Source organism: Rhea americana, unplaced genomic scaffold (assembly GCF_003343005.1).
Source record: "Rhea americana isolate MKP2758 unplaced genomic scaffold, rheAme1 scaffold_58, whole genome shotgun sequence".
Classification (NCBI taxonomy): domain Eukaryota; kingdom Metazoa; phylum Chordata; class Aves; order Rheiformes; family Rheidae; genus Rhea; species Rhea americana.
Window position 1 is genome coordinate 3,990,476 of NW_028186734.1, and position 23,946 is coordinate 4,014,421.

A 23,946-nucleotide genomic window follows, 5' to 3' on the forward strand; every position below is an offset into this window, starting at 1 on the left:
YCTTCCTAGCAGAGAATACATGGTATGTTTCTGTTCAACGTCTGTGTTTTCATTTCTATTGATTGCATTTTAAGAACACTGTGGACTGTAAATAAGSTTTATTTTTGCTTTGGTTACCTGCCTATTCTACATTCTCCAAAAATCTTGGAAGTCTAGATCATATAATTTAAAAAACYTCACTGAAGAGAATTGATCTATACTTCTGTTGTTTCTTTGCATRTGCACAATTAGGTCAACTCCGTTATTTAATGACTTAACAATTTTCTTTTGATGTATTGCCTAGAAGTRGTGCAAATACCTAAACTACTAGTTAAATATGTTTTATGCGCTTGATGGGTCGATGTTTGTTTGTTCTCTCAAAGGGTTTAAAACAAATGGAAGATGGATGTAAGAAGGATTTGTGCTTCACACTGAGATTCCTGCAAGTGTTCCTCTGACTTTGTAGGTGGGGGAGGCCTGTCACGGTGCAGAATATTGGGCTCGCGTGGTTTCTTGCCGCATTTAAGCGGCCAGTGTGCCCAGGAGGCTGAAGAGCTATTCCTGTTTTATGACCTGTTGTATCCCTGGGGCAAGGGCAGCGCGGAGGCCCAGCAGCGCAAGGGGGTCATTGCCACAGTGCAGGCTCCGAGCGCTACTCGGGGCTCGCCGAAGCGGGGCCGCTGGAGCGTTTTAGCTGGCAACATCTGGAACATAGTGGAAGCCTGGAAGAGCGGGGGAACCTCTGGCGTTTTGCTCCGCCAGGTGCTCGGAGGAAGCCACATGAGCCTGCCGGAGGGGGGAGGCTGGTTCTGCGGCCCTGAAGTGAGGCAAAACAATTGCGGAGGTCAAAGGACAGCCGAGCGCGGTCCGTGAGACACCCTGGGGTGTATTTTGTTACTTAGTAAAAGGAGCAGCATCCTAAAACCTTAAAGGATTCTCTTGAAAATCTTGTGTTGTGAAAAGGTTTTATGAGTCTGATGGCAAAAAGTGCTGATTTAGCGCAGGAATGCCTCCTTTTGTCTCAGTGAAAGGCTAATCCTTACCAAATGTTGGCAGCTATTATAGTGCAGTCAATGCAGGTCTGAAAGGACGGTTAGAGTAGAAGTGTACTTTGGTATCCCAAATGTTTATCATTTTAATCGTTCTGTATCCAGAAAGATTTCTGAACTTTCACCTTTGATAAGGTGGAAAAAAAAAAATGAGAGCATGAACAAAATACTTGAAAAAGTAAAAACCAAACAAACAAACCCCTTAAAAGACTTCATCCCTTAGGGAGATGCGCTAGCCCAGTTACTCTATTTCCTGATAAACTCTCTTTAGATTATCAGAAATCTGCCTTGTCTGAATTATAGCTTCTTTTAATCTGCTAATGCTTGCTTGTTAATGGTTGGAAAAAAATGTTTTCTGCTGGTCTTGAGCAGTTTTTGCTGCTCTTACTGTAATGCTTACATAAATTTTTAAAGGTTTTTTGAGTAATTGATGCCTATAATTAGTTTAGCATTATCTTTCTTTAGAGCCACAGATTAACTCTTAACATTTGTCATAGATAAGAAATCAATGTCAGAGCCAAGACCATGTAAATAAGAAAGGAAATGTAATAAAGGCTGTCTTCACAAGAAGTCACGGGGAGAGGACTGGGAATGTGGCAGAAAAGATTCAGTGGTTTTTGTTTTTCTTTGGGGGGGGGGGGAAGTTGCTGCAGGATGCAACCCAGGGTCCCAGACTCTTTGGCCCTGTGGCCTTAGGCWACCGGTGCTTGTCACATTAAGAAGAAGAAGATACTTTAGAGCCAAGGGTGGTAGCATTTTTATAGTAACTAACCTAGTGTTTCATTGCGTTCTTTTAAAGAGCGCCTTAAAAAGAGCGTAGTGGGAATAAACAGCATAATTTTCAATGAAAAAATAAYGAGCGAAAAAGTTGACAGACAATTCTTTTTTTGCTTTATCTGCCTATTTTTAAACAAACTTTTTTGCAAAAATAAAAGTCTCCAAAGAGCTTCAATTTAAACTCTTTAGATATGTGCCTTTAATCATAAGCTGGAAATGGATAAACTTATTAAAATACAAATCATCTACTGAACACAGAAGATGTTTGTATAGCACTCAGATTGCTACAGAAGTGACATATCTTGAAATTCTCCTGATTAACCCGTTCTAAACTCATCAGGAAATGATAGCATGTGTGTTTGGGGGAGACACAAGGGAGCTGACAGATAGGTTAGATAGACATGGAAGGTCAGGCCTTAACTTTGACTTTCCAGGCTGTTACCTCCTTCAGCTTAATTCTTTTGCAATAAGGCAGTAATAAAAGAAGAAAGAATTAAGACCCTTTATTTATCAATGAATTGGACTGATTTTTGCCATAGAAACTACATGAGACATCTTTGTGTCTTGTTTATAACTTTATGTCTATAAATCTGAATATCACATCTTATACRTGTATCTATATGGAATTAAGGGATATTTAAAATAAGCTATATAGTTAAACTGCTTGATTGGAGAAATATGTATTTGAGCTAGAATACTTAATTTTGTTTGTAATCCTATAATTTATTTATTTAAAATATATAAGMTAGGGATATGTGGATTTTTAAGGGTTTTTTTCCTCATCTACTGGAGAAAATTGTTCTGTACATAAAGTATTTATCAGTTCTTGTCGAGTGAATTTTAGACCACAGTGAGAAATTTATACATATTATTTATATTCTACTGTAGCAAGAGTCACAGAAAAATATAGTAAGAGCTATTTTTCTCAGGCCAAATGCCAATATTCACTGGAAGTTTTATATGTATGCCCTCAAGAAGAGCATAGAACCTGTGAATTTTTTGTATTATTGACTCCCTAAGTCGTAACAGCGGCTTTGGGAATCAAGACTACCTCTGCTAGTATGTTTATTGTGAGTAAATTAAGTCCAATTAGTAAACATCATTGAGACATTTCCTTTTGGTTAAAAAGCAGGTAGATAAGCACATCTACTGTCTGCAATAAATAAGGTATTATTATTTTCTCTTCTTACAAGATAGAGCTGCCWTATGCAAGATACTGTAGACAACGGTGAGCTATGTTACAGAACAAATATAAACATTAGAAATAGGAAATTATTTTCTTCTCCTATTAAAGATTAATAATCTGTAATTTTGAAGTTTTGCATTTCTCTTTTAGGTAAGGATTTTTCTTCATCAGACTTAAGTCGGTGTACMAAAAGACTCCTACAGATACTTATTAGGATTCCTAAGGAAACCATATCTAGAAATGGTAGCTGGAGTGTCACAGTTTATACTTTTTGGAAAGATCCCTAAGCATGCCGTTTATGTTTTATTCTGTTGATTGCCTTGTTGGTTGAAAATTTCATCTTTAGTCAAAGCTTGGATGTTGCAGAAGGCCTTTTTTGTGATTTGCATATTTGATCTCCAACAGTTGCCTCTGGTAATTTCAGAGATTCTTGACTGAGCTTTGTTTATTTTACAGAAGAATTTGTGGTATTCTGGGAAGGGGAGAAAGTAAAGAGTCAGCTTTAACACATGATAAACACATGTTACATAAAAGGAAAAGGAAAAAAATCTACGAAGCACTTAGATTTTAGTGGAAATGAACTTCAATCAGAAACACTTGCTGAATTTTTCTTTTTTTTTAATTGAAATTTTATGGCAACATAGACACTATTTCTTGGCAGTGGAGGCAAGTCAGAAAGAATTATCCATGCATCATTAAACTTAATATTAATTATAAGTTTAGCTGGTTGCTATGATTTTGGCCTGTACATGATTTCCTTGTTTGCTTAGTGCATTGTCTTTTTCATAGAAGCAGCTATGAAAGCATCTTACTTTATTTTTGGTCTCTTCACTGCTTGTTATAGTGAATRCAGAAGAATAATTTGTTAAATGTGCTTGTTGATCTATAGATTGCAAACGAGTTTGAGAGAAAATGATTTGTTCTGTTCCTTCTTAAAACATATTCAGAGTTCAGATTAGAAAAAAATCRGTATTTTGATCTTTTTGAAAAGAATCTTTTCTGATTAATTCTGAAGAAGGGATGCACTCTGAATAAACTTTATAAACTTTCTGGCACAACCTCTTAGCCAAAGGAAGAAGGTTTTGTTTCTACATTTGTTGATGCATTTTCTAGGGATAACTATTTACAAGCCTTATAAAAACAACGAGCACTATTTTTTCAGACTTATGTTGTTTTCAGACAAGGCTTTAAAGAGGCGAACAGTTGTCTTTTGGAAGAAGCCAACAGCCCAGCTAGCTTTCTTTTGTCCAAGAGTGTTTGATTTCTTAAGACGTGCTTTATTACTCCTTGATTATATTTTACATTTTAATCTAGAAATCTGTTATGGATTTGTCTAATATTCTTTTTAGAGACAGGAAAGAACAAAAGTTGATGGCGCTCTTGGCAGGATTGTGCACTTTGCAGTTGAGGGAAATGAGGAAACAAAGCTTGTCAGGTTCTTGGATGCAGTTTGTTCCCATTTGTACTGCATCACAGCCGTGCTCTGGCTGCAGAGACCTTGCATTTTCCAAGATGAAAACCCCAGTAAAAGAGTGATTGCGAAATGATATTCAGGTTGCGTATTTGGAGAACTGCTTGCTCCCCATCTCCAAGCTCTGCCCTCTTTACAGAGAGGGAGAAAAGGTTACCTACAACAAAAGAAAGGACCAAGTTTACCTAATCCTACTGTAGTGCTTTATTTTGAGTCTGTTATAGCTGCCACAAATCAGAACAGACACCGGATAAGATAGGTAATTTTATATATTTTTTTTGTTAAAACACTGATTGAATATTCTTCAAAGGTAGGATTGTCTYTGGAAAGTTTTAAGAGCCAATGTAATTTGTACTATCCTTTATGTTCAATATTCAGAAAGTTTTTTTTAATAGTGTAATTTAGTGCATGCTGTTGGAGTTAAGAATTTTCAGAATAAGTAATATTTCTGCAAGATTCAGTGTTTTTTTTTATTTATTTATTACCTGCCAGTAAAGATCTTGTTCTCTCCCTCAGTAGCTAGCACATCCTCAAAAAAAAAAAAAAAAAAAAAAAAAAAAAATAAAAAAATAAAAAAAAATAAAAAGAGAGAGAGAGAAAGAAAGAAAGAGAAGAGTGTGTGTGTGTGTGTTGTTGGGGGGGGGGGAAGTCTCTTAGTGCAGATGTAGAGTACCTAGGATGATTTTTACAAAAAAATGTTTATTTAATACTGTGCAATCTGATGTTGAAGTATGTGCCGGAATGGATTGTTTTAGCTTCTCTTTTCTGTAGCTTTGTAGTGAATTTCTTGTGCTGCTTCTGTATCAAATAGTATCATCTTGATTAGTATTCTTAATTAAAAAAAAAGTCTGTCAAGCAGTGTGTTTGCATATGTTCCTATGTTAATGCCAGCTTGTGCATGCAACAACTGAATAGCATAATCTCCATTCTTAAAACTTAGATTTTTGCAGCCTGAGGACTTAAAATAGTTTACACACATGGTCTGCTAAGCCATAGTGCATAGTCTCACTGCATGGTCTTGCTGAAAACAGTAAACAGCACTAAGTAGATGAGTGTATATTAACAGGATTGAGATCTCAATGCAGACCATGGGAAGTATGGAGAAAGGATATGCAGGGGAAAAAATGAATAATAATTACTAACAAGTTGAGCGCACTGCATCGTTGAAAAATACATTGCTATCATTAGCTTCATCTGATATTCTTGGTTAGGCAAGCTATTCAGCATCCCAAGTGCAGCTTGATCACAGAATTGATGGATGTGACATTAAAATGATGCTTGAGCTTGCAGGTGGATGTTCAACTCCTATGTAATCAGGTCACGTGTTTATTTGATCATCTTTCCTTTAATTTTAACTAGCAGCGCAGCTTGAGATGCAATCATTTATGTTCTACTTTTATCTCATTATACTGCTCTTCTATAACCACTGGCAAGTTTCCCTTTGACATTGTCAGGATAGAATCAGCCCCTCAAAGGAAAAATACATACTTCATTAAAATAAACAGCAATAGTTACCAATATTGCAATTGTTGAGAAATGTGGATATGTAATTTTTTTTTCTTACTTGAAAAGATGTAACAGGACTGTTCATTGAGTTTCCCAGTCATGGAAATTTTAGAAATATGCCTACAGTTTTTACCAAAGAGGGTAATAATAGATAGTATTCCACTGAAAATAACTTTATATCTGCATAAAACCACAGCTTTAAATTAGGTAGCTRATATATCTCTGAAGATGAATTTCACAGTGTTAATAATTCAAAACTACATAAATGCATTTTGTCTGTCATAGTTCTAAGTAGCTTTATATTTTAGTAATTACTAAATAAATTTGTTAGTTAACTTACAGTCAGGAACTTGTAGTAGAACATTTACATATGAAAAGTATATGAAGATAAGTTTCAGTAGAAGTCTTATGTTTGGKAAGAAGTACTGATTTTGAATATGTGAATTTGGATACCTATTTAGACTCAMAAAAATATTTCAGCTGCCAAACGCTATGTGCAGTTACAGTTGTTCAAACTGTCGTTAAATTCACCGCTTAGCAGATAAAACAAATGTAGTGTCTGTGTGTGACTGATGGTGGCTGGAGGGATTTGACCACTTACCTTTCCTGATTGTACTAACACCCTAAGCTGCTGGGTGAGTAAATCTTAATTTATGTTTGCAACTAATTGCAGAATCAAAACTACATAGCAAAAATATGCCCTGATTCTCGAGTTGGAATTAAGTGTTATTACTGGCAAAGCTGCATTGCAGTGGCAATAATAACGTGGTTAATAGCCCTATTGACTCAGGGGAGAGAACATAAATGGGGAAAGCAATGTAGGAGCATGCTTGTTTTAAGGAGCCGGGATGAGGTTATGAAAAAAGTGCTCTTGAGTGATTTATTTCTGCAGCCTCCACAATCAGTGTGTGAGTATCCAAGTGTGAGTACGTACTTTTAAGACATTAAAGTCTTCCAGCATTAGCAAAATTCAAAAGGAAAAGCTGGATTTGTAGGGTGGTAATATTACTTTTTTTTCTTTCTGATGGCTTTTCTGTTGGGAGAAAAGAGAAAATATACTGCTGTTGAAAATATTAATGTTACTTTGTATATTGTCAGAGATCCTAGCAGCRTAAGAGGATTTGCTCCAGCTTCCACCCTTCCTCAAATGAATTTAAAAAAACCCTAGGAAACATTCACAGTAACTTACCTTCTTATTTCATAACATCATTTAAAAGGGCTTTAAAAAAAGYAATCAGAATGGGTTAAATCAATATMGGTACCTTTTGAAAGCTTCCGTGTCATGAGGGATGTAGGCTTATTCTTTTAAGGCTCATACTCTGCTGTATAATTTTCTCATTCATGGCTGCCTACTGCTGAGCATTGCTTTTTTTTTTTTATTACTGGCAATTTAATTTTTACTCTTCTCTCTTTAATATCTTTTATGGTCAAATTTCTTGTTGTTTGACTTCCTGTCATTGTCAACAAATCTGTACTGCTGACCTTGCCCTGAACCATCAAGGAATGTAATGGGAAGAATAGAAAATAYCTTTTTTTTTAATTACAAATACAAAATACAGTTTACTTGTAGTTTTTAATTACGTTCATTTTTCCACCACAGGAAGGTTGGGGGAATAATTTAGTAGTGTATTTGCTTTTGTTGGAGTGAGATGTTATGTGAACAGATGTCTGTGAGTAAATTAATGACAGTAAAAGGGCTATTGTATGTGTGCATGTGCATGGTAACAACATACACATTTGTTTATGAGCATTTTTGTGTATAAGACATTCTTTGCACATGAAAACTAGATATGTATGTAAAGCCCRTAGTCAAAGGATTTTCTTTGATTCTGAGTAGCCCTCTAAGTGTTATCAGATACAATTTTGCTCCGTTAATGTTCCAGTCTTTTTATAGTTTTTTCATGTATTTTTCCATTTTCATATAGACAGTACATTGCCTTAAATTCTTCTACCATTGCCTTATTTATCCATAGAACTCATTGCTCCGCAGTTTTGCATACTGTGTAATCACTGTAGGTGAGTTCATGTAAATTAAGTAGTGAAGTTAAATGTTTCCTTTCATCTGTTTGTTGTAGCACTTTAATGAAGAAATTACACTGAATGAAGTTTGGCATATGCATAATCCCTAAATCATCTCAGTCTTCACTAGAGATGACTCGAATATTCAGCATCCCAAGTACAGTGATTCTATAAGTTCCCTTCTCATATTGTGTTGTAAGAGTACAGAACACCTGGAATGTCGCATTTGCTTTCTGAGTGGGGACTCTTAAACTGAAGAAATGTAAAGTCTATGCAAGTTTTCTATAGCTCTCCTCACAAAATATGAGATACAGAAATCTTGTTATGATTTTTTGTTCCAGTTTGAGGGTAAGAATTCTGAATGTTGTCCATCTTATGTAATTTGAGTCTAACCACACTAACTTTACAATAACACTTTAAAACTTCAGACTTGTAACAAATTACATTTAGAGATTGTGGGAGAGTTTTGTCAAAATATTTAAAAGATGAAGGAAAATGTACAATGTTAAGCAGTAAACACAAATGCTGACCTCAACTACTGACCTATAGCTTTGTAAAACTTGACTTCTTGCAACATACTATCTTGCAGTATATTCTGTGTTGGATTGCAATTGTAAGCTCTTTATTTGTACTTTTTGGTAAATAATAATGTAGAAAGATCTAAAGAGACATTTTCAGTTTTAAATAAAAGAGATGGGATTGAGTTTCATCTTCTGTTTCTTGGTGGTTGTTCTTTTTCAGCCTTGGTGCTCTATCACTGCTGGTTTATACCATTGAAGAGTAAAGAGATAGTCTTAGGGGAGAAAGGATGCTGGTGGGAGTACAGCAGCATCCATATTAGCCCCACCTGATGTGGTTTGCTTTCTCTTTCACGTCATGGCGAAACAGTTACCCTTTTACACATCAGCACTAGATGCAGAATGGTGGATCAATTTATCTGTCCAAGAAACTGTCCACACCCCAGGTAATCTCATGCAATACTCCAAATACAGACATTATTAATTGAATAACAAGAGGAGGAACCTTGTCAGGAAAAAATAAGTGGTCTTGGTATTTCCCTTCCCTCACTCAGACACAGTAATGATGATACTGGGCTAAAAGACTAGATTCTGAATGTTGTTGGATCTTATCAGTATTTTCTTCAAAATAAATGGAAAACTTAAAAATGAAAGGAAACTCTACTATAAATAGAGTCAGTATGAACAAATTATGCATTTTTCCTGGGAAGACTTTGTGGGTGAATTACTTATCTGTCACTCTCCAATAATAAGATCCTAAACTCCTTTACGATTAGGTTTGAATACCCCTAACATGGGGAGAAAAACAAAATGAGAAACTTACCATCTTGAAAGGGCTTGGGGGAGATGGGAGAATCTTGCAGAGGTTATGAGATRGGGGAGTCTGATGAGAATGGGTCTTGCACTCTTGCATTGACTCCTCTGCAAGTCTCCTCCCTATGAATGGTTCATATATACTTATTTATGTATACTTTTGACTTTGAAGTCTATGCTTTTAATTTGTGCGTGTGTATATATATGTTGTTGTTGCTGTAATCGTTTCTGCTGTATGCAYGTGCATGATAAATCCTAATGATGCCCTAAATGAAGGAAAAAAGCCCACTCCAAATACATCAATAGGGATGAGATAAATAATAGAAAATGCTTGAAGTAGCTGAAACAACAAGTTCCCAAACAATTTTACAGTATAAATAGTTGCCTGGTGTCTCTTTGCCCAAGATGACCCTTTGAGATACAGAAGCTGTTTTGGTCTCAGCAGTGCCTTTGTCAAGGAACTTGCTTTCTTTCCCTTTGAAGGGGAACTTTTCTGCGGGGTTAGGTCAGATCAGAACTCAGATTGTGTTTTGAAGAATACAATTACATCATTAGGTTAAACACAAAGTAAGGACTTGATAGAGCCAACTTAATGGAGGCTGTTTGCATCAGATTCATCATTCACTATCAGGTAATTGTGAAATTGCTTTAAGCCATAACAACAACACTAACCCCCTCCCGCATCCTCCAGTTCAGTTCCTCTCCTTTAAAGTCTCTAGGGTCATGACCCACCTGGAGGCCAAATATGTGGTATCTGGTATACAGAGAGATCTGATTATATTTTCAGTAGCTGAGTYGTCAACTCAGTGCGTAGTTTTACTCCACGGAGTTATCGGGTAACAATGCGCTTCCCAGGGCCGCTTTCCTAGCTATGTGTAGGACCACGCTCACCTATTTTTTTCTTACTTGAATGAGTTCACTACACTGGTTAGTGTTCACTGTGCCTACAGCATTGCAGAGTTTGCTGGCACTGTGAAGAAGCTGGGTACTGTTTCTTCTTGAACATCCAGTATCGTGTTTCTGCATAAACCTTTTGAAACCTGGATGACAGCACAGGACAGGATYATTTGCTTGAACTGATGAGACTTCCTTGTCAGGTCAGCTTCTGGGGTTGAAAGAGCCATTAGAATTTCCCTGTGACCTTCACTGCCCAGCTAAGCAATGCAGTGCTAAGAATCAGTTTTCTCTGAAATTTTGCGTTATATTGCTTCCATTTTGCACTTATTTAATTTTGTGCTTTTCTCCAGTTAGAGTTTTAAGGATGTGAAATAAAAATTGCCTGCCTTACCAGGAAGGCAATGTTGGTGAGATAAAGAAGTGGGAAACCTGAAGAGTGACTGTTACCAAACCAAAAGGTTCTTCCTTGGTGGGTAGTAAGAGATAATATAACAGCAAATCTTACTGTATACATATACTCTACRTAATGTGGTTATAGAATATGCATGTCCTTGTACAGTCCAGTGTAAGCCAGAGCTGAAAGGATTGCTAAGAAGAGTAGACTGCAGACCTCATCTGTGAAGATTMGAATACAAAAGGTAGCTTTCAATTACGTAACATACTCAGTGGTGCGTGTAAAAAGAAAGGTAAGGGTTGGGATGATGCTTTAAAGATGTGCAAGTGGCTAGTCTCCAGGAATCTAGCAAACTCTGTACTAAAGGAGCTGCAATTAATGAATGTATGGATACAGTTTGCCCCCAGTTCAGAGCCCTTGCCAGTGAGAAACATTTGAGTGTATTGGCTCATTCAAATGAGTGGCTCACTCCAGGCTCTGGAGCAGCCCCACAGCTGAGTGCAGTGGGACTGGGTACAGGGCAGGGGGTGTGAGGGTGAGATCTGATGGGTCGGTGTTGACAACAGGAAAATAGGAATGGGAGCGAGGAGAGGAATTCCACAATCAAGTCCAACTCCATCTTCTCTCGGACRCTGTCAGATAGTCCTCATTGCACTAAACATTGTCCGTCTTTCCCACATCCCCCAGAGCCCGCTCACCTGACATCAAATATTAAGGATTCTAGGGAGCACTTGCCTTAATTTCACTCCAGAAAGCACTACTATTTTTTTTTTAACCAAATGGCCTCATATAGGAATGTGGAATAATTTCATGTGGAGATATATATATATATTTTAAACAATGAATGCTGATTTAGTTATATTAAATCATTGTTTTCTGTTGCATTTTAATGCAGATAGGTACACATTTTGATTACAAAGAAATGTTCTTTCCCCTTTCTTCCTTCCCTTCAAATGGCATTACTTTATTTTTCCTCCAGATTCTTTGCTGCGCCGTCAAAAAACATCGTTCTTAAAACACATAATAAAAGTGTATAACAACATGCTACTATTGTTGCTGGTGCCTCTTATGCCRGTGCTGTGGTCCACTCACTGCAAGGTGTCTACCACGTGCACTAGGAGGAAGAAAACAAAATTCTTCCTAATTGAACCAGACATTCATAGGTAGATTCAAAAGCAGAAATGCTAAGGTGTTAATGTCTTGAAATGGTGCTCTTGGCTTTTGGGGAATCTGCAACAGAATTAAACAAGCGCCACTGGAGAACAGCTTGCAGTCAGGGTCTCTACAGCTCCCCTATCCCTGCAGAGGCAGCTGCAGCCTCCTCCTCCTCCTCCTCCTCCCCCCCCCATCATCATCTCCCTTGAACTCCAAATGAGGCTCAGCTGTCCTAATGGCCTCAGGCTCTGTTAGATCAGCTACCTCATTTTGGCTTTCGGGAGCTGAACTCCTTAGGTCCTAGCTTCCGCTGCCCCAGCACTTGCGAGAAGCCACCTGAGCAGCCACCAGGCTGGTGTCACTCATRCCGGTGCCGCTCGGCCGTGAACTGCTCTTTCTTCCTGCCTCTGCTACCATGCTCTCTTGTGCACAAACACAAGACGAACCTTTTTCCTCCGTTTCCATGCTACAAAGAGACCCATGTTTGCACAAATGGCAGTTCCTTAGTCTTTACTTGTCGTTTCCAGTTCCCTCACTATCTTGCTTTGTTTCTCTTGGCAAGCTAGAAATGTCTTCTGGTAACATTAACCAACCTTCTTACATAAATCCATGGCATAWTCACCATCCACAGGCAAGTCTGTCTGTACAGATTCTATGAAGGCAAATTAAACAGCTCTCCAAGACTTTTCTCTCATGTATTACAGTATTTTATTAATAGTTTCCCACCAAAATGAAAATAATTGATATAGATTGTATACACCTAATAGGCTCTAGAAAACAGAGTATGGACAAACTTCAGGTAATTGATGTTCTGTGGAATTGCAGATTTTCTGATCATTACAATAGATCTGTTTTTATGTTGGCACTTCAGTGAAAGTATTTTCACTCGCATGCATTCCTAAAATCCTGCCTTAAACTCAGCATACCTGACATAAAACTATGTCACATAGAAATGAAGTGTTATAGTATGCACATTAATGATAYAGTAGTTTGTTGTGATTTCACTGAAATTTATGGAAATTTTATTGTTAATCTCAGTAAAACCAGAATTTTAGACATTTAACTGTTCTTCATCTGTTATTCATTCAAAGATGCCTCACAGGATCTACAGGCTTAATCCTGCTTCAGCATAACTTTATGTTGTGCACACCCCTTGCTGTTTAAAAATATTTAATGAAAATTGCAAAGTAAGGGAGACAATCTATTTGTCTTCAGTAATGTATCACAGAAATATGTTACATTAGGAAATTTTGTTTATCTTCATGTGGCTTCGTGTTGGGGTAGAAAACTGCTGTCGCCTTAAACTTTGTTAGTCAGATGCGGAATGATTTATCCAAGTTGCACAAAGCCTCTAAAGAGGAAACTAAGCCTATCTCCCAGGTAGGGGGTAAGTAATTAGATGAGCTTCATCTCTAAGTATTTGAGTATTACAGTAATATTTAGATCTTAAATATTTGTACCAGGAGTACTCAAACACTGTTGTAAGCAGGTTGGTGTTACTGCTGCCCTTCTGCAGGTGGCACTGAAGGTCTCGAGTAGCCCAGGGATCAGCTAGGAATAGAATTGTAGATTTTCTGAATAACTACTTATCTTCTTGGTCAAGGTCTCTTCCTGGTCATAGGACCAGGGAAGTACAAAGATAATGTTATAAGGATTTATGCTTTTCTATCTAACCAGGGAAAAGTTAACTCTGAAATAAAATTCTCTGAAAATTCAGTCTTGTATTCTAAATATTGGAAAGCATTCAATTGTTGTTGTTACTTTGTTACTTTTAATTGTTGTACAATATAATGACCCAGCAAAGTGGAAACTTTTTGCCTGTCAGCAAGTGTCCCATCAGCTCGTTGGGAAACCTTCCATGGCTCTCCTGCTACTAAGTATTTACATTTGAGGGTCTGCAGATGAGGACACAAATAAAATACGCTGTGGGCTGTAAGTTTTCACCTAAGGGGGTAAAACAAGTAATGATCTGAAGTTCTGTTTGTGCTTGAATATTTTATTAAGTTGATGTATTCATCACTGATATAAGCAAACTGAGATGTTAACTGTCAGGGTAGATATTTAAATGATTGTTATCACTTCACTAGTGTAAAGTGATTGTTTACATATTATTTACACATTATTTAYGTAATGTAAAATAAAACATTTCACAGCATTTGCTGTGTATGGGTTGGATGCTTTTTTAAAAAACAAGAAAAACGTAAGAGTATGATTAGATGATTTGGCTTACATGGATTGAACTATGCATATAACAAAATCTAGGATGTAAATCATAGCACTGYGTTGAAGACAAGGGATGAAGATCCCTGAAAAGACTGAGAACTTACCTTCCAAATAATTTCAGTTAATATTTATAAGATGAAAAGTTTAAGTTATTGGATGTCTATACATAGTGGTTTCTCCTCAGACAGTAGCATGCCCACAAGTAAAATTGTGTAAACACACAATTAGACAATCAGCAAATAAGGCGAAGTACACATTTTAATTTTCTTTACCCCTCATATTTGCTTTTGTAGTATACTCTGAAAATTCTAAAATAATAACAACTTTATCTACCTTCTATTAATTCTATACTAGATAGATTCTTGAGATTGTTGACAGAAAAGGTAGGCAGAAAACACAAAACTGTATTTGAGGTGTGCTAAGAGCTGCTTTTGAAATAAGAGGTTACAGAGTCTAACGGATTCAGAGAAATGTGAACATGCAGTACTAGTGAGAGGTGTTATTTTCACGGCATATTCTATTACTACTTATAAGTCACTGCTAATGCCTGTCCTGCTGGACTTTAAAAAGATTTAACTTGCCAACTTYCCATCCTCTTATCAACTAACTGTTTTCTTTGTGTTTTTAGATCATGGGGAATTCTTAYGCAGGGCAACTAAAATCTGCCCGTTTTGAAGAAGCTCTTCATAACTCTATAGAAGCTTCTTTAAGATGCAGCAGCGTCGTCCCACGGCCCATCTTCTCACAACTGTACCTGGATTCAGACCAGCCTCCTTTCTTGCCGGAAGGTAACCATGAAAGTATGGCACATTTCAATTGTCATTTTTCTATATGAGAAAAGGGTGGGATACTTTTCGTTAAAAAACAAACAAAACCCGCTGCAGTTAATTGTGTGCACAAAATCTGAATTTTAGATCTCTTCGAAGAGAGTGTGTGGCATACTGGTTATTTTAAAGGGAGATAGGTACAAATACTCACATTTATTTTGTACTGTATTCTTGTTCAGATGTGAAACCAAAGGTGGAAGAGTTGGATAAAGAGTTAGTACATCGCTATTCACAAAATGGAAACCTGGACTTTCCTACCAACCAAGCAGTTAATGAAATGGAAGATGATGAGGAGGATGAAGACATGTCAGATTCAAGTAGTCCACCAATTCCATATGCACARAAACCTGCCCCAGAAGGATCTTGCACTACTGATGGTTGGTGTCCATTCTTTTACTTGAAGTGATCTTTACAATTAGTTCTTATTTGCAGTGTGTGCTTTTCAAAGGTAGAAACTCTTGAGTTAGGAAGTTTGTCTGGAAAAATCGTTTACAATCAGAGCCTTAGATCTGAGAAAATTCTGAAGATGAAAACTGTTTTCAGGATGTAAAATAGAATATATTATTTGAAAGCAGCATCACTCACTGTGGCACTTCATGTTAGTTTCTAAAAGCTCCTTATTTTGGTAGTCATTGGTTTACAGACRTTGAAGCAGTTGCTTAAGTAAGCATCAGTATGGTTGGTTCTCATTTCTTAAGTTCTTGATAGAGTGGTTATATATGAAGGCTTCTCAGAAGCATTGGCAAAGCTGGATTTTGTTGCTTCCAAGGAACAGGGGCCTGTCAGAGGCAAAAGGGAAGAGTTTAGAGAGAGAGAAAATGGAGACCAGGTGTTACTTCGGCTGCTAGGGGGATAAGAAGGATGAGAAGCTTCTTGCTGGTAGGGGGCACCCCCTTTYCCCAAAGATGGTCATTTCCCAAAGTTCCTTTCACGGGAACAGCTGCAGTAGCTAACCCGTGGTGCCTTATAAAACAGGTAGTGGAAGCATGTCTGTTWTGTCTTTCCTGTCTGCTGTCTATTGTTTACTTACCCTGAGCTTTCTTGATTATTGTTGAAGATGAGCAAAATTGTTGATGGTACTATTTTGGGTTTTTTTTTAAATATGTTGAAGATCAAGAGTCAGATKATTGTGAATGTATTTGCTGAACTAAGTAAACTTTATGTAGTTGGTTCATCCTATCACATAATTGTGATATTCTGAAGATAAAACTATTCCTTAAAGAAAGAAGATCTATTCATAATTGTTATATGGGCTTCTCTTAAAAACAACCAACCTCCCTCCCCCCACTAATTCCTGAATACAAACAACCCCTCTCCTTAGACCCTAAACCTTATTGATGTTTTAGTCAACATCATCTTGAATTACGGGCTTTCTTACGTAGGGACCATAGAAAGCTGTGATTTGTAGAATGGTTTTATACCTTACTGTAGTGTGTGGTTACATGCAGTGATACAAGTAAGCACCAGCTTCTGCTAATCTTTAGAAATTTTTTCTTGTAATTGGTGCYAAACATTGACATTTTTGCCTTTGTCCTTTCTGAATGTAGCTTACATAAGCCTATTTACTCTCTRTAACAGTGTACCTCCAGTTCCCTGAAATACAAAGAAATAGAAAGACTGGCTGCTGTGGGAAGCTGGGGGAAGTTGTTGAGAGAAACTGTTCTTCAGTTTTAAGTTAGTGACTGTGAATAAGAGGTTTTGCAATCTTTCAGGGCTTGTAATTTAGAGGAGCAGAGAAGGAGAAAGTATAATATGTATTCCTTGGAAGATATTTTCAGTAGAGAATAAGRATCAATAATGGCATTGTACAAGGTGCTGCAAAATCTCCTGTGGAGAACATGAGCTGTTCTAATCACTTCTGTTAATGAAAAGTAAAATAAACTAGATAGGATATAGAGGAGAACCAACAGGACRTTGAAAAGGCAGGAGTTATAAGAAGCTTTTTACTTGCCAGAACAAAAACTGAGGTGACATATGATTACACCTTCTAAATACATCCGGGATGAAACACTAAGGAGGAAGAAGAGCTAGTCATGCCAATAGGGTCTTGTAGCCAGAAATCTAATGGGTGGATAAAATGGTCAGGTTAAAAGTTGAGAATTCTTCAGCTGTTAGTGACAGAGTTCTGGAAGAGCCTTTCAGTAGTGGGAATAGGGATGAAAACCTTACCTAGCTCCAAGGGCACCATTTGTTCAACTGTGAAAGAACTTTTTATGACATCAGGAAATCTTACTTTGTTCTATACACCCAATGTTCACGTGTTCTTGTGGTCTCTGGTTGTGTTCASCTGCCCGAACAAAGACATTACGTGTGAATTTCCAGGTAAATGCATGTGCCTTTGGTTAAGAGGTGACCTTTTTCTTCATATGCAAACTGCCATATTCATCAATACCTTTGCCACCCTCTACTCTGGATGGCTTTGCAAGGCTGCCCTACCTGACATGGCAATGCAGATAGGTACTCAGCTATCAAGTGCTGACTGCAGTAAAGATGTCTGGTTTAGCTGCAAATTGTATATCAGAAGATTATGCTTAGTTATGCTGTATTTAATAAAATATGTTAATTATATTATGCTCTTTAGTATGTCCTGGAAGAAGAAGACTTCATGTGTGCAGTTCTGTGTTTTGATTTTTTTTAATCTATTTTTTATGATCAAGGTACCTTGGAAGGAGTTTTGCTATATTGTATCCTCAGAATTTGAGGATTGTTCATTACTCATCAGTCAAATTTACAATTTTGAGTTCACAAAGTCTATCTCTCTCTTCAGTGTTTCCTTCAAGGAGCTGATTTGAGAGGAAGGGATTCTGTACCTGGAAAAGGAAAGGAAAATACATCTTCTCAAAATATTTCTAATGATATGTCAGGACGGTTTCRTTTAAGTGTTTGAAACACCCAGGTTTCCAAACATTCACTCTGCAGATCATACTCAGTAAGATATTRATTTGATAGATCATCTTTCTTCTCATGCACAGGTCCTTCCAGAGACATAAGAAACAATCACTGCCATTTTTTATATTCCTTTCTTACTTAATTCCAAAGATAAATAGCATAAGGAAAATGCTAAAAAATGATGTTAGACTTACTGAAGTCACTGTAGCTGTTCTAGATGCTTTAAACTGAGAATGTATTTAATTGCTGATCCAAGATCAGAATCTAGGAACTAGAACCTGCAGTTACAGTTCTGCTTGCTGCAAAACCTGTCTCCCAGGTTTGAACACAGATTGGGTAAAATCTCTTCCCTTATAAGGCATTTGTACTGTTTGTTTTGCTGAAATCAGGATTTATGTCATAATCATATTATTTTCTGCAGTGATCTGTTTCTTATATTCAGGTGGCTGAATTCAGTCACATGTGCWTAAAGTAGATCTTACTGCCTTTATTTATCAGTAAAAAATAAATACCTCACAAGTGACAGTTTAGTTGGATGTTCATCAGCTATGTATAGTATTAGRTCCTTTAACTTTCCTGTTAATTAGCTGTTGAAAAGAATAAAGGGCATTTGTAGTTGATCCTCATCATTAGCTTTAAAAGTAGTCTTTTAAATCAAAAATAACAACAGTATTTGGGGAATTCACTTATTCGGGGCCTTTTTTTAAAAAAAAAAATCATGATGAACAATGAGTAACATTTCTTCCATAAAAATAAGGTTTCAATAAAAATACTTCATAGAAGTATCTCAAATATGCAACAAAGTAATACAAGAAGTTGTTCTTAACCACTTGTTTACTGTAGCTTTAAACAGGTTATTTCTAATTTGTGGAATAGCATTTTATGCAAGATGTGTGAAACACAATAGTAGCACCTTCCTTTTGTTAGTAAATCCTCAATTTACCTGATGCTTAAAGAAGGGCCAAGGTAGTTTCAGAGGCAATTAGGTAAGCAGGTACTTAACACCTGATCAGTTACTGTGAAGTTAAAACAGCAAGTGACAGTGACCTGTAATTCATATGTAATTCTTGGAAGCTAATTTCTTATGCAAATATCCCATTTACTGCAGTACAACAAGAATTTGGTACCCCAGACTGCTAYTGGGGAAAAGTAGTGTTTTTGCTTTTTGGTAGGGGAAAAATATTCATTTTTTAAGACGATACCAAGACTTCTAGGAGTCAATAATTGTGCTGACACATTTTCATTTTCAAAAAGATCAGACCGTATTAACCTAAATGAAGTGATATTAGAGAATGCAAATGTGCTTCTCAGAAGCAAAAAGCTATTGAATTTTCTTTCAAAGAAATGCAGATAATGTCTGTAAAAGCTATTCATTATTCTGTTTTGTGATTGCTCTTGGTATCTGCAAATCTGTAATCAGAATATAAATGCCTACTCTTTTAAAAAACAAAGCTGAGATCCTGTTGGGAGATGATTTTTTTTAATACAACAGCTCAGATATGTGTTTTTACTTTTGAAAATTACATTTTGATAAACAATTTAATAAACAGAAAATGTTTTTTCAGTGGCTCAAGAGGTTTTTTCCTTGTCATGCTTATGTGCCCATAAAAATACTTTCACAGGGAGGTCATGGTTTGTCTTTCCTAATATTGGAATGAATATATCTCACAAAGAATTAAGTATCAATGCAAAATCATGCAAAAGAGAAAAGAAAAGGTTGAGGTCTCCAAGTTGCTTGTTAGCTAGGAAWATATATCTTTATTATTAGAATGCAACAGAGAAAGTTAATAATCCCTCCTTCCTCTCCCCGCAGTGAATTACTTGCTTCTACCTAAGTGGTTCTTTCATGGGATTTTCTGGTTTAGTTTGAAAAAACAGCAGGAACTAAAAACGAGAAGAATGATTTTTCAGTCCCCAAAGCAGAGCAGAGAATGATAATGAATGGCCCTTGAATGTACCATCTGCACTTCTGTGAAAGAAAATCCAAGACTTTTACTGCACAGCGGCAGATTTGCATTCTCTAAATATCTCTCGCTGTAAGTTCCTGCCAGATGTACCTGGCCAGACTCAGCGGCCTCCTCGTGCTGCTGTTGATGCAGCTGTGGAGCAAACAAAAGCCCCCGAAGGCTCTGAGTTTCTGTCTGTGCTGCCCCCTGTTGCTGCTACYGCCTCGGGATCGCTGCAGAAGGGGACCCGAAGGAAATTGCTTTTAAGGTCAGTGCTGCTGTTCRGCTGGCTTCCGAAGAAAAAGAGGTTTATGCAGTTGCCTGCAGGTACAGTGGCCTGTTTGTCGGGAAGCCGGTAGCTGCTTTTGGCTCCATTTGGCAGAAAGCTGGAGATCTTAAAGATACTGAAATTCAGCAAGATTTGTAAAGTCCAGGAGCTAGTTAGACAACATCAGTGTCTCCAGACTAGCGTCCTCTAGGGCAGAAGAGTAATTATACCTCTTCTCTTCCACAGCCTGGCCGTTCAGAGGGCATGTGCTAGCTGGTCGGTCTGCACACACCCTTCACTGACCAAAGCAGACGAGTATGCAGGAGAAAGCTGAGAAAGGAGAAGGAAATGTAGGCATGTGGAAGGCCTCTGGGAGGGGGTACTCTGGGTGGAGTAAGAGAAGATGCAGGGAGTGAATCTTAAGAGTTATTTGCAGGTTAGGCAGGATGCAGCATTTCTGCAGTACAGCCCTATGTATCCTAAATGGTGAGAGAAATTAAATGTATTCGGGTCACTAGCCTCTCAGAGAAAAGGTTGCTGTTGCTGGTGATGTCGAACTAAGATGCATAGCTTTGTTTCAGTGGAGACTACTAAGATGTTACTGAGTAATGCACATCACCTTGTTAAGATACTGTGGTGTGTTTCTTAGGGTTCTCCTGGGATTCATCCAAAATGGTGACRTGAAGCTGTTCAAAATGTAGCTGAAGATCCTGCCAGCACAGCTTCTAAATGGCTTCTTAGCCTGGGTCGTTAGCAGAGTCCTTGCTTAGCCCCAAATCCTGTGGAATGCTTGAGCATTGCTTCATCTGAGTGGGACATTGAAATCCACAAGCATCCAAAAAGGCTTTAAATTTCTTGTATGATATTCAGCACTCTGAATGTCATAGGCCTGTTCTGAAAGCAAGTTCATATTGAAGTGTAACTGTTGCCAATGCTGACAACCAAAATTCTGCTGTCTTTGACATCCTCGTATTGCTATCAGCTATCAGCTCATTCAGAAAATTATTAGTCACTCTTTGCACTTTATTGAGAAAATATTTAGGTARAGACAAGGCTAAACTGCAATTGTTAAAGACATAAGTTTAAATCTGTCTCCAAATCTTATCACACTTGYTGTTTCGTAATCCTTATCTACCAATTTCTTGCTTGCCTATATTGTCAACAGTGGGTATATTTCAGCAGAGGCTGCRTATAGGCCCAAGACTGAGCATGTGTCGGACCATGTTTTTAACAAGTTGCTGCTTGCTGAGAAGTTTATGATAACTGACTCTACATTCCAYTTTGTGCCTGCTCTTTGTCCAGTAGTTTTGAGATTAAAAAAAAGAAATCACAATGATAAAATTTGCTTCCACCAATTTTACTGAAGTTTTAAATTATGTGTTTTATCACCTGTAGGTAAGAGTGCAGATATGCRTATTAATAATGGTTCAGATACCTCTTGGTTAAGCAGTGATTTCATTGTTCTCCTGTATGTTTAGTCAGTGTCTTCTTCCAGTGGTTTGATTTTTCTTTAAAAATTCTGTAACAACTATGGACTGCTTGAACAATATTTAAATGAAGTGTAATTAATATGCATTAATAGCTTATGTCTTAATAGGTACTACAGTAATTTCAGATTCAATGTGTTTGTTTTCAACAATGTTAGAACAATATACATTATGAATTTGATTTCCTTTATTTTGAAATACTGGATCATGCAGATGCAAGTGTTGTRTACATCAGCACATGTGGTTGTAGCAAAAGAGAGAAGGTCCATGAGGGAATGTGTGATATCTTTGGACTCCATACTTACCTGAAATAGAGGAGTTTGCCACTAGCTATTCCTAGGAGAGGTGCAAGGGCAGGCTCCTACTGTTGTAGCATCATTCTTGCAGCTGGAGAAGTGAGAACTGGAGGGGAACACAACATGTAACCTTATGAAAATTTGGAAGTGTTTTCACTAACTTCTATCCAAGGGAAATCAGAAAGCCCCTTGGGATTGTACCCTTTGCTGTGGAGGAAACCAACTGACTGTTACTTTTTCTGGCACCTGTCATTTCCTTTCTTGAAAGTAGAAATTGCTCAAGAAAAGGAATATGATAAAGCTGAATATGCTGACCGCAAAAGAGGCAGGTGATTTTTAATCCCTATAAACACAGTGCTGTAATGTTTAGCCATCATCTCTGAAAGCCTGAGCTGTTGGTTCTTTTTCTTTGTCAGGGACCCAACCAGATGCTGTTGAAGGCAGTGGGATGTTAAGACAGTAGTATGATATTGCCTCAAATTGCTCTACTTCCCTTGAAAAAGTTATATTAAAACCCCCAGTTACAGCCTTAAATTGTGGAGGAAATCCCATTTGTTTGCAATGGATGCAAAAGAAAATTAAAGCAAACATTCAAAAATTTATCTGTTTTGTTTTGGTTTCGTTTTTAGGTTTTTGTCAAGCAGGCAAGGATTTACGGTTAGTATCTCTGTGCATGGAGCAAATTGATATCCCAGCAGGCTTCCTGTTAGTAGGAGCCAAGTCTCCAAACCTTCCTGAGCACATTCTAGTCTGCGCTGTTGACAAGCGGTTTTTGCCAGATGATCATGGAAAAAATGCACTTTTAGGTAAGAGATTTTCTGTTCTTCTTGCTATAATAATTCAGAGAGAAARTCATTTCAAAATTACCTGAAGTGATTTCAGCTAATGCCATTCTGTGAGAAATATGTTAAGGAGAGGCTTGTTTTTATTGAATTAAATCCATAGATTAAAAGCCCTTYTTAAAATAAGTCCCTGATTCTACAATTAACTGTAATAAAGGTTCTGTGTGGGCAGAAGTCAATTGCAGCCCTGGAATTCTAAATGTGAAATATCCATATACTTTCTATCTCTACTGATGCTTACAGCATTTTCATTTAAGAAGAAATATACAACTGTAGAAGGTGAGCTATTTATTTTCTGTGGATTAAGGGACAAATTCTACCCTTGGCTCCACCAGGAACATTATCTTCAATAGGAGCTGTGAGGACAATTTAGTCCTCAAAAACTAACACATAGCTAAAAATTATTTACATCATAGCTGGTTATATTTATAAGCTTTTAAAGTTTAATACAAGAATGCTTTTTTGGTGGTTGAAGACAGGCATATGCACCTAAATTTCCTGCGTGGCTCACAACTGGTGCTAAAAATGATTTAATGTATTTTGGCTCCTTCAGCCTGTTTTGAATTCACTCTCTCCTTTCTCTCCCAGTTACTGTGCTGCCTAGAGTATAATCAGAAAGACCTTTCAACAGGGGAGGAATTGCAATAAAGCATAATTACCCATATTTAACCACACTGCTCAAATTCTGTTCCAACCTAGCAATGTGTCACATGACTGTTGAAAACACTTCCTTTTGGTACTTATCACCTTTAATATTATTTCTCCTTTACTCCTATTTAAAATGCTACTGCAAACCTTTCAGACCTGTTGCAGAAATCCCACCAGGATGGAGGGAGCTGTGGTGTGGTGTGTCCTTGCTGAGTACCGTTGGGGAACTGGGATCCTGGTGCTCTCTGGCATGCACACTGTCATCCTCAGAGAAGCTGCTCCCTGCTCCCCACTGAGCAGGGGAAATGTCAAGAAGCAATCAATAAGGAACATCTGATAGGCAGACAGATGGTGTTTAGCGTGATCGAATGTAGTAGTTACTTGTCTTTGTTGGTAAGCCCCTCCAGAGCTTTGTCTCCGTCTGTCATCTCTGATATTGTTTGATAATGAGCCTACTGACTCATGACTCTGCTGTGGTATTGCTGATGTTGATTTTTAAGTATTTCTAGGCCTGCATAACTGGTACTTAAGAGCAAAGGTGTGGCTCAGTAACTTTGTGAGACCCTGATGCCTACTTCTGGTAACAGGTTGCAGGGGAGAAGGGAAGAACTCGTTCTGTGCCTCCAGGGGAGAAACAGGATGAAGAAGTCCACTCTTGGGCATCCTGGGCAATACCATGGTAAAAGATGACAATGAGGCATAGTTAGGGTAAAGATAACGGCTTAATTAATAGAGTTTTATGGAAAACAGTTTTGT

At 37.5% G+C, this 23,946-nt stretch overlaps 1 protein-coding gene across 2 annotated transcripts in view; it reads left to right on the forward strand.

Moving 5' to 3' along the window:
• GREB1L (GREB1 like retinoic acid receptor coactivator) overlaps positions 1-23,946 on the forward strand; it is a 141,525-nt gene that overhangs the window by 61,671 nt on the left and 55,908 nt on the right. Inside the window, exons 1-4 of one of the 2 annotated variants that reach the window (XM_085319315.1) lie at positions 14-22; positions 14,616-14,775; positions 14,994-15,191; positions 22,330-22,506. In XM_085319315.1, coding sequence (XP_085175441.1) covers positions 20-22; positions 14,616-14,775; positions 14,994-15,191; positions 22,330-22,506 — 538 coding nt within the window. In that variant the 5' untranslated portion in view covers positions 14-19. Of the gene's footprint in view, positions 1-13; positions 23-14,615; positions 14,788-14,993; positions 15,192-22,329; positions 22,507-23,946 lie in introns of those variants that run through there. The other variant, XM_085319314.1, reaches the window with a different exon arrangement.